The 12,076-nt window shown below is 38.3% G+C and overlaps 1 protein-coding gene across 2 annotated transcripts in view; it reads left to right on the forward strand.

The window, feature by feature from the left end:
- The window catches only part of LOC128986496 (G1/S-specific cyclin-D3-like), a 45,493-nt gene that overhangs the window by 11,844 nt on the left and 21,573 nt on the right, over nt 1–12,076 (forward strand). For both annotated transcript variants that reach the window (XR_008490130.1, XM_054406898.1), the window contains exon 3: nt 5,442–5,601. Coding sequence is in view for 1 of the 2 variants with exons in the window: in XM_054406898.1 (XP_054262873.1) it covers nt 5,442–5,601 (160 nt within the window). In the remaining variant the exon portion in view is untranslated. The remainder of the gene's footprint in view (nt 1–5,441; nt 5,602–12,076) is intronic.

Genomic DNA, 12,076 nt, shown 5'->3' on the forward strand with positions numbered 1-12,076 from the left:
CTGTCACCTTTATTTTAAACTCACTAAACCTTTTGAAGCTTTCATAAAAACTCTTGGTTTGAATAAATGTTCAGTAGTTAAATTAATGTAATCGCTAACCTTATTCATTATAACAATATATTTAAAATGTAGGACAAACAAAAATATGTACTGCCTGTCTGTGTGTTTTTATAAATGTTGTTAGGATAGAGTTTGCCCAAAACTAAACCATTGCCCTCAACTCTCAACAATCAGCTAGTTAACAACTGCGCAGTATGAACGGAAGACAAGACGTATCGTTTGCTATTTTAATGTCTCAACTAGAACAATGAGTGATGTCTGACGTCGATCAGCTGACTGCTAAACAGATGATCAGCTGATCCAAGTGTCAGTCAGCACTCGGGTTCAGCCAGTTCTGCTTCAACGACACATTCCACTGCTCACGGCATATTTAAAATTGCCACATCGGCCGTTGAAATATCACATGACATGCACCTAAACTTTATTAACAGTGCTTTTCTCTAAAAGTTGGTTCTTGTTTGAAACGTTTCATAAAATAATAGAATAAATCTCCATGTAGTGTATATTACAACTCTTGAGACAATCTGAATTGAAAGGCAAATTGAACTATAGTGCTAATGTGTCTCATTGGCAACCCTTTGAAAGTAAATCGTTCCAAAGGCGTGAACAACTCAACCCTTGTATTGTTGACCTTGAGCAAGCTCGAGTGCTCCACCTTTTTGAGACTACAGGTTATTTAATTGCCACTTACTGTGTCAATGGTTGGACCCAGACTGACACTTATTTGGCCAATGTGGACCACTACAGCTGCTACCCCTAAGTCTGGACCTGGCCTAGACCTTGTGCAACTGGAGTGTTAACCTTTTTTGCCATTGCATAGCCTACTGTGTAGTCTAAAGTGTCTACTTTGTTAGGCCCAGACTGACAATTATTATTTGATTCATGAACTACTCGAGTTCTTGCCGGTTATTGCTACCCCCCCCCCCCCCCCCCCCCCGCAAATAACTAGAGCCTTATTGAGTGAACTTGAGCACTATAAATTTTTGAGACTTTGCAGTCTGTTAAATGACAGTTTGTAAGACCCGGATTGAAAATTATTTGGTCAGTGACCAGTGTGAACTACTAAAGGTGTTACTCTAGTGTTACTAGCCCTTCTAGACCCAAAACAACACCTTCAATGAACCAGAGTGTTATTCCGAGCCTATCTTGAGAATGTATAATCGATTAAATTACCAATATGCTAGTCCGATCGACAGTTATTTCGTCCGTGTGAGACTACCGTAAAACTGCGCCTTCTACCAGACTCTGCTTCAGTGATTGGTCTCTGTTACACTAGTTTTGTGACTCAGAAGCTTCAGCGAGTGATCAGGGTAGTAATTGTTTACCCATATGTGGGTCGTGCGTCCGATCCGTATCAATGGAAGGCAGCCTGTATCCAATTGAGCTTTGTCGCTCACCCCTTGTTTACATTTTGTTGCTTTCCATTAGAGATTATTTTATTCTGTCTTGGTAGTTTGTTCTCGTAACCCATAAAACTATGGCTCTTGCGTTTGGTAAAATCATTCAGGTTTTTGAATTTTGATCGTGTAATATATGATTTTTGTCTATTCGCAAATAGGGAACTCTTATTCTAAGGATCTAAACACAATCTTAATGAAAATTTTAACAAATGCGAAAACAGTACCTACTGTAAATTGTTCTTATGGTGTCATAGAACTACGCATCGACTCTTCGGTCTCTACGCAAACGCCGCAGATGACTCCGTTTCCCAGCCAGTGAGCGTAACAGGGAAACGCAGTTGTTCCTTGTGTTAAGTCCACGGTTGACTTCCTCCCACCTCAGTAGAGCGTGGCGCTGGGACCCCTGGCCTCCTTACTGCTATCATCCCATAATCCTTCCTGTCACCTTCCACTTCAGCTGCCTTGGAGACAAACTCTAGTGTCTTTGGCAGTTCTTCAGATAGGCCCTCGCTACCTTCATCTTCCATGCGAATTCTGGACTCCTCATATGGCAAATTTCACGGAGAGTATTCTTGACAGCCCTTCAATCTATATTACCTACTCACTCCTTTGCTACTTTGGAGAACTTCGAGGTCCCTTGGCTTGTGTCTGTGTAGCTTACACTCATTTTCATTACTTACCTCAATAGTGTCGAAGACAAATCGTTCTCTCTTTGCCATTGTTAATCGGCGACTTGTTAATCTCTACCAAATTAATCGTAGTAATCTTTTACCGAAACATAAAAAATGATCAATTACTAAATTTTGGAAAAGGAAACCCGTGTTATTTATGATCAATTACAAAAATATTGAGTGGTATTATTGTGGTCTGCTGCTTATAACTCGATCCTACATTTCTAAGCGATCAAAATCATTATTGTTTGTAATGCAACGGCACCGATGCAAATTTAAAGTAGACAATATTGTTGCAATGATGGATTTTCTTTGTTTACTACCAAACAATGATTATATTCTTTGAAATCTTTCATCCAAACAGAATGAATGGTTAAGGCTAAAGTTCCGTTTGTTGTTTGTGTCCACTAAGTACTTGGCGCCAGCGCGAGCGTTGGAAATTCACAGTTTGACGAATTGTGAGACGGTAACCTACGACTACGACCACTTCATTGACATTTTTAGGTAATTAATATTTCGGGCTCAATTTAGACATATGTAGAAACCGATACTGTCTTTATTGATGGATGAAGTGAACCCTGTTTAATTGTTTTTCCAGTTGTTATTTCGGATATCCCATTAGATTCCCTTTGAAAAATCTCGGAAATGAGATAACTCTTACACAAATACGTGTGATATCTATTTAATTTGTTTTCTTAAATACTTAATATCTATTTACCCAGTTCACTTTACGATACTAAACCTGTATAATCAATTCACTTTGACCATGTCGTAAAACATGCGTATGAAACACATAAAGTTGAAATGAAACAAACGAATTGTGACAAATGGAACCCTAGGTTGTGAAACAAACGTTGACAAAGGGTCGGCACCACATTATGCAGGAGGGTAATTATTCCAGGCGCTACAATCGCAAAAACTAAATAACTGCTCAGCTGATTTGAATATGATAAGTAATGAACGGTCACGTTGAAAAAGGTTTTGGGGTGTTTTTTGTTTGGTTTTGGAATCATTCCTTGTTCTTTAGTTTTTGTAGCGTATTGTCATTGCGTATATAAAACTTCAAATATTTCTTGAATGTTTATAAGGTTTGCATTATTCTCTTGAACAAAGCATAACATTTTGATTTAAGACGCTTAAATTATTTGATTATACGAAATAAAAAATGACCTTGGTGGTTGTATGAACACTTATAAAACTTGCTTCATTTACCTAAATCATAATTTTTGAATTCTGTTATAACAGAATTATTTTTTTTTGCAGTGCGGTTGCTGACACGAGTTTTTGAGAAAATGCAAATCCTTTTCCTTTTTTAATCGTTAAATTCAACTATTTTACACGGTTGGTATATAAATTAAACAAGGCATTTAAAGAAAGACGATATTTAAAAACGTATGCCTATATTTAAAGGTACTGTACAATTTAATAAGCTGTGTAGTTTACTGTAAGTTAGGTCTACTTCAAGGATCGTAAACAAGTATTTCAATATATAAGTAAATTTATATCCCAATATACTATGTATTTGTTGATACAAACTTTCTAAGCTGATTAAAATTTTTAATGAAACGTACAAACTGTTTACTCACATTGCAACACGTTTTATTTTGCTTTCGCTTTTATTTATTTTTGAGTTGCAAATTCGTCAGGAAACCCACGGGGTTGAAATCCGTTGGTAACTCCTGACTCCTCTAAATGTAAATTGAGTCAGGTTACAATTATTTCATTTTATACGTATATATTTTTGGAATGGGAAATTAATATGGATAGTTTTGGAAAAGATTAACTTAAAATGATGGTGAAAACCTAACCTAACTCTAACCCAACTTGATTTGTATTGGAACTGCTAACGGATTCTGACCAGGGTTCGGTCTAAATATAGCAGAGTGAGTAGCCCAGACGAGAATGAATGGGAAGAGCAGTAGAGCAGCAGACGGCCTTGAGAGATGACCGTGCGAACGTCGGCTGTGGTGAGTCATCCGCAATTGTCGAATGTGGCATTTCCTCCAAACCTCGTCTGATTGAGACAGATGTGGCCTTAACCCGAGATCATGATATGATGGATCCACGGTTCCCAGTCACTCCAACACTCGCCGTGGCAATCAATAGATAATGTCAAACATACTTTGCTAGGCCACGGACCACCAAGTCGACAGTAAACCACTTGTTATGTAGTATTAGCTGCTTCAGAAATACAGAAAGTCCTTAGTTTTTAGGTTGAAACGATCAGGCTATACCAGTATAGAGTAGTTTTTAAGTACAAAAGTGCATTTGGTTTTGGAATCCTCAAGATCAGATGACTTTATCAAAGAGTTAATCAACGGACAAGATAAATATGACGTTTAGTTATATATCCCGTAGATTACGACTGATTGGCTCATTCTCGTATGATGTTAGTCTTGATTGACTGGTCCTGTTGTATCACTGCTGACATCATCTCGCTGCCACGGACATGCAGATCCGAGCAGAACGATAAGTGAGGAAGAGTGAGGGTGGTAATGTATGTGTGAAAGTGGTAATTAACATTGTGGATGTTTTGTCGGAGGCTAGTTTGCAGCTAATGCACGGTTGTCTAGGATAGATTGATGCCGAGCCGGGTGGGAAGCGGCTATTGGACTATTAGTTCCACCCCCACCCACTTTGGCGCAACCCCGTCCGTCTCTTTTGAAATGACTTACCTATTCATTTCCTGTTCGACAACACGAACCCTTCGAACTAACATTAGTTTTTGCACCCCGATTGCATCATATCTCGGATCTAGGAGATGCTGAAAGGGTTTCGAAATTCGTCATTAGCGCCTTAGGCAAATAGTTTGGGGTAGTGAGAGCGAGTCAAGAGGGCCGCAAGTTCTTTATCTGACAATTACCACGAGTGGCCGAGTCTAGGCCGCGGGGCCAGCTTATGGGGGAGGAACTTTTAAAATGTTCCCTTTCTATTCTAGTTCTTTTGATAGCTCGAGTGAAGCAATGTAGTTCACATGGCTATAACATTAGGTTAATGTGATTTTGATTACTCGTACAAACCCCTTGGTGGGAAGTTCAGGGTCAGACTATTTGAGTTGCTGAATCCACCATGTAGGTCTATTACCTCTTGTGTTTCGAAATTCATATTTTAAATAGAACATTAAGACACCAGTTTCCAAGCCAATGTTAAATTGTTCAAATTTGTAGAAAATTGTCTCAAATTCTTTACCTTCTATAATCCTCGTTTCATTCCTGTAATTCCAAGAGTCCATATTCTCACTAATCCCAAATTCTCAACATCTGACATTGCACACGTCACAACACTAACCGTGGGTTCTCTTGTCTTGCAGCAATTCGAGGTGGTGCTCCTCGCCCATCTCCGTTGGGACCTCTCGGCAGTCACTGGGTACGACCTCGTGGACCACGTCATGGAGAGGATCACGTGGTCCAGAGACCAATACCCGTTGGTGCGACGTCACGCCAAGACTCTGGTGGACCTCTGCTATCTAGGTGAGTAAAGAAATAGGTTAAAACTTTAAAACGTTCCTTTTGGTCTGGGCAGTTTCCGACAATCCGGTGAGGGGTCGAGCATGCGACATCTGAGAAGGGTTTCCTCAGCAATGATCGACAGTCGCCGGTTCTTACTCAAAGTTTGCTTAAATGTTTCTACGTAAAGAAACTGCAAACACACCATGTATGTATTTATATACACATTTACAACACGCCCAAGTACCCATGTAGTTTCGTGGGAAATATTTTTTTTAAATAGGCTAAAGAGAAGTTTCGAGAAATCTAGTAGAGGAGCCCTCTTTAGCTGTGCAAACTAAGTAATAAGTATTTTTTTACATAATGAAAAGCTTAAGATTAACACGATTAGATTTAATGCAAAGATAAAGTAAAACCATCAAGTATTTTTATCGCACTATAGTTATGTAACTGAGGACGAGAAAACGACTCGGACTTATTTTATTTGGTCAATAATGAAATGCTTGTTAATTACCCCAAGCTAATTTTGTGAACTTGCAAAATAAAATAACCTTTATCAGTTGGATAGTTACAGTAATAACAAACGACCTTTACCTTTTCTTTTGCACCATATAAAACCCATTAACTATCCTTCCGCTACTTCCCCAAGTAAAACCATTATCTATTCCTTCCTATCGCATAACAATTAGACATACGCTTTCTTCGCTAGTGCCTGAAGGGTTAGAGCACTTGTACCTTGTACCTTGTACCACATTAAAGTCCATACACCATACTCTCCACCTGTCTTGACCTTGGGTCCTTCTGCGGGTGAACGTCCCTGGACATGCGGGAACTTCCTTCTACTTTGACATCTGCTGCTGAAGTATGAGGGCTGCGGTCAAAGCCTCTGGACAACCTGTACGCGTAAAGGAAAACTTCTTTTGACTCTGCGAAGTCATCGACTCATACGGGTCGTGAATTATTTATTAGGGCAAAACCACTTTGTTTGTTTATAATCTGCTCGCAATTTGCGTAGGATAAAATCTGTTGTGCAAATATGTAATTTTTCCTAAGGGAATAGTTAAAGCTTCAAATTAATGTATACTTATCGCCAAAAAGGTTTGACGATGTGGATTATACGTTGAGATTGAATTTGTTAAATGAAATATTGAACAGTTTTAACAATATAATCCTGTCGATTTGCCAAATTCTGTCAATTTTGATTTTGGCATATTCTGGCTAGCAAAATTCTAAATTTACGATGCGTTTACAAACAGTTCTCTCGCTCACTTTGTACCTCGCTGAATTTTATCCTTCGTTCCCTCAATGAAGATTGTTGGTTTCCCTGACGTGGCAAAGGGCTTAAATGGGGATACCTCCCTACACTACAGGAGTTTACCTGTACGCCAAGCTTGGACTCATATTTTTACAACAATCTCTACTACATCAAATCACATCAGTTTCTCAATTTTGGGGACTGAGTGATGAATTGGCTGATACGATGGCATAAAATCTTTGTTATTAATATTTTAAATCAAATGGAAAACACTTATTTGTTGTCAATATTTATTACACAAACTACATCAGTTATTGATTTTTCGATCTTTTGGATGAACTTGGCTGACGTAATGTCATATTGACTTTTTTTCGATGCCAATAATGGGTTCAATTAAGATCCCTGTCCAAGGTCAGAGTCACGGTCCGATGTTCTGTTGTGTTCGCCCCAACTAGAGTACAGCTGCCTAGGCCCAGCTGCCGCGCGCACAAGTAGCGGGATTCTCAATATTCTCATTGATAAGAAAGTATGTAATGTACCAAACAAAATACAAGTATTTTATGTTATAAGTACGAAATCAATATTGTTTTATTGATACGAATTTGTAATAGCCCCGCAGCCCACATACGTGGTCCATGATGAGACACTGTACTCTTGTAGGTACTTAGAGAAAATCTCCTAAAATCAAGAATTTAGATACTATTCTGACTTTTATTAGTTTGCGAATGATTCAATCTGAGTGTTTGTTACGTTCTATAGTGTGGACATTACGAGACTTGAGCGTTAATAGATTCCTTACTTTAGCCTTTACAACGATTTTCTTAGTAACGTTTTGGACGTAGTGGGACATTGATGGTCTTTTCTGTGCGAGCCGTTGTCATTCTACAAAGTCCAAATTCTTAAATCATATCAAATGCACGTATGTGTGGAAACCATTACATATTCTACCAAAGTAATTTTTAGTCACAATTGCCACAAAGCTATTGAGTTACAACATCTGTCCACATTGCGATATGAGGGGGTGCGCGCACATGCTCAGTTATTCTAATTATCAAGGGTGACGCGTGCTGTCAAATCTGTCTATTACGGGGGAGTGTAGTCATTTCACGCGCCATAACGCACATCAGCTGATCATGCGCGGTTATTGCGCAGGCGCCTGGCTCGCGAAAATTGAAATTGAGTGCTAGGCTAGTTGTATATATAGACTTTTGTCCTGAAGCTGAATGAGCTAATAATGGTTTTAATTTTATGTATTTATAGATTTTACTATTTTTCAACACTATTCCTACAAAGTGAATTTGCCCTGGATAACAAATGTTTGTATACCAACCTAACATAAACATTTAGTTTGTTTTTATACAACAGATTCCAGTAATCTGTCCTTGTAAATAAAAAAGTATACTTGAAATACGGGAGAAAGAATCAGTAGATAATTAACAAATACGATCTGGAATAAAAGTCAAATCGATGATACAGTCATTCCCAAGATTACTATAGTTTTTCAAAACTTTGTAGAACTGGCATTGAAAAGTTGATTAATACCCTTGCTTACTTCATTGAGTGCGAAAGGGGTTGCGGTTTTATGCTGTCGTGCACAAGTACCAAAGACTTCTCGGTCGCAATCGTCAAGTAATTACAGAATAGCAGCAGCCAGGCGAGCTTAGCTCTCGAAGGTTAGTCCTTCAGTAAACAATTGTGGGGGGGGGGGGGGTTGGCGGTGCCCGGCCCCTAGAAAACATTGTTATACTATGGCGAAACCAGCAACCTCCCCTCGCATTGCTATTGTATACGGAATGAAAAATCTTCCCTTCTAAAACACCCCAAAAAACATTGTATCCCCCTAGACGCTAAGCTGAATAAACATGATCTCTACCCCCCAGGTAAAAACTCAAAAACTCCGGCAAAGTGTACAAAGCGTGAGCGGCGAGAAATACTTGTTGGACTAGATTGGTGAAAAGTCACAATATTGTGATTGGCTTGAGCCTCAAAACTGCTTCTGATTCTGCAATCGTGTAACCAATATCTTGGAAAAATTCACACTGTCATAATATATGTTTTAGTTTTCACAAATAGCTGGGTTTACGTGTTTCACAAGTTCTACAACACTATTTCGTATGATCGATGATAAAATGTCAAACATTCTATTTTGCGTACTAAGTGTTGTTCTTGAATACAATTTAATGTTTTTTAGTTAGTGTATGTCTTAGTCAACAGTTGCAAGTCTGTGAGGTATTCACTATTTTTAGACAAAGACCCTAAAGCTCTATGGAACATCCTAGAAAGAAATTAACATATTAAAGATTGTAAATTGTTAGTCGTTGTACCATCCAAACCAAAGATGAATATTCGAGAATATCTCGTTATTAAGTATTTGGTAATTAAATTATCTTAACGAATCAGCTGATTCCACTCAGTGGCAGCAATCTAACTCTTCTTTACCTTTACCTATGCCACTTTTCGCCTCACATTCGTGCCTTCCACTTAGCAGCCCGGTGTGTCGGCTTGGAAGAGAGTATTACAAATTAAATGATCATTCAAGATTACAGATCAGCCAATAGAAGCTACAGATATTCATGAAACCTGTATCATTATCTACCGCTCTGTCAAACTAGTCAGGATGGTCGAAACTAAACATTATCACCTCCTTAACCTTTCCAATTAAGTCGGCGGGTTTGAGTAAAAATGGAAGTTTGTTTACAAATAAGAAAAGCCATAATTCTGATCTCCATTTAGATACTGAGTCTGGGTGCAGACCCCAGCTTCCGGCTTCTAAGTAGAAAGAATTGACCAATTAAGGCGGAAAACTAACAGGAAAGATGAACCCCCAAGAGATGTTCGACTTCCTCCCTCCGATGATTCGACCAATTAGTTGAGAGATAGGATAGGAACCAACCCTCTGCGTATCGCGGCAGCTGAGGGATGATCCTAGATACGCGAGTGTCATTACTTAAGATATTCATCCGAAAATTATGTATCAAGTCGCATGATGGAGCCTCTAATTGGAAATTTGTCTTGGACGATGTAATCACGCCTAATTCGGTAATTGATTGATTCCATTAGTGATCAACAGAGCGATTTTCTGTTTTTTACTGATTTAGAGGTTGGTCTTCACCAAAGAAATAGTATTATATAATTTCTGGTATATAATTAAGTCATTAACCTCTGTGTACAATTCCAACTCCAGTTACTTGCTATATTTTCGCCAGTTCAACGACGCGTCTCTTCCCCAAGTAGTCCAAGAGTTGATAGAAGTTTATTCGTTCACCTGAAACAAATGCGCAGGCACACATAAACCGCAGTATCCTTATAATAAAGAATATATATTTTAAACAGATATTGTATTATGTACAATTGCCACATTAGAACCCGAGCCCTACTTCCACCCCGCGACAGAATGACAACGGAACCAGCTGCCCCTGTGCCCTTGTTTTACGGTCTCATTGTACCCTAATTGTTGCATGACTCGAATCATTTTTGACAAGGAAGTCATAAACTAAATTACCACTTGCTACCGGTTGCTTTTTCATTTTTAATGTTTTTAGTTTTACATGCTGATATGCTTTTCTTGTCTAATTCTCTTGGCTGTTTTTGATGCTACCTTTTACTTTTTATGCTCGAGCGGAGTAAAAAACAACTGTTACTGCGTTGCTATTGTTGCAACGTTTCCTTGCTATATTCTAACTAAGTTATTACTAATTTATTTAAATGATATCTGTTGGGTTATACGAATACTTTTTAACATGGCTATTAGAAAAAATCTTTCTTTTCAAGCTCTACAGTATCTTTTTATGTCATGCTGCAATAAAAAACCAGGATTGAAACCATCATCAGTGCTATATTATTAACTTATTCAAATCAATGCAATCTTTACCTGTATGGTTACAATAAAGAATTTCTTTACGGCAATCAAAAAAGTCGTTCCTACCAAGGTTTGGTAATTCATGCTGCAATTTAAAAACGGCCAGGATAAAAAAATCTACCTTAAACTCTCCCTTAAATTTCCGCCGCACTAAATTGCTCTTTCTAAAAAAGCCTCACCGGTTATATCCATTACACAGACTTTAGTGTACCTTTTGTGCCAGTTTGTCAAAAACTGGTCGGGTCCTTTGAAAGTGCGTGACACATTTTTTAGTATAATCCGGACCCTTAAATCGAGTAGGACAAGATAATCTCTCCCGCCCGCTCAACTCACATCGGGTTGTGTGATCGGAAATGCGATGGTAATCCTCAGAAACAAGAGTTGACCCTTGTCCAGCTGGACAACCCTTGCCCCATAACTCCCACCCTTTTCATAATTTCGCCTCCGATATAAGCCGCTTTGCAGGCATTGATATGCTTTGTAAACGGCTCGAGATGTTAGCAACATTACCGGTATAACATGCAGGATCTTGTAGGGGTTATGGATATGGGGTGAGATGCTATCTCGAGAGGGAAACAAGATTTCTTTATACAAAAAATTACTTAAAGATAGAGGTTTTATTGAGAAAAATATGCAATTTAACTATCGTATGTAAGTGGAGGTAGTTACAAAGGAAGAGAGCTTTGTGCTTCGTGGCATTGTGACAGCGATTGGTGATAACCCGGACCTCCAGAACTGACGTTGGTCCATCACTAGACCTCCTCACCCGCCTCAACTGCTATGAAACCAACGGATCGTAATTATCATCTGAATCATTAATCCCTATATTAGACATGATCGTCAGCAAGTCATTTTCGTCTTTAAAAAGACATAAAAATAATCGATCAAGTACAGTATTGAGTTTTTTTATATTTGAAAATATATCAAATTGCTAGCAATCAGCAATTTTCAGCAATCAGGTCACTATTTTTAATGGACTAATGGAATAATATGCTCGACATAAACATGCATTTACACATGATAAGAGAGGGTTGGAGAAAGGAGTTTGAAACTAGATACTGCAGTGGTCTGATACTAAGCTATTTCATGAAAGTTTGTTGCAATTAATGGATGACATCTTAGAATCAGTTGGATATATGATAGTTCTAAGATGCTCAAAACGACAAATACTTAAAAATATTATCATATACTGTATATGTATTTAGTTATGTTATTTAAAGTTGTAGTATCCAGTACTCTGATTTCACTATTAAAGACCTAAATAACAATACATTACACATTGGCAAAAATACTTCCATATATCGTTATGTTGGATTTACTCACTGCGTGTAGTGCGAGAGAGAGGAATTAACAACAAAAAACCAAACTGTATCACCTGTTTGCTG

The sequence above is a fragment of the Macrosteles quadrilineatus genome, unplaced genomic scaffold (assembly GCF_028750875.1).
Source record: "Macrosteles quadrilineatus isolate MER2022 unplaced genomic scaffold, UCM_ALF_1.0 Scaffold_2__2_contigs__length_208266976, whole genome shotgun sequence".
Taxonomy (NCBI): domain Eukaryota; kingdom Metazoa; phylum Arthropoda; class Insecta; order Hemiptera; family Cicadellidae; genus Macrosteles; species Macrosteles quadrilineatus.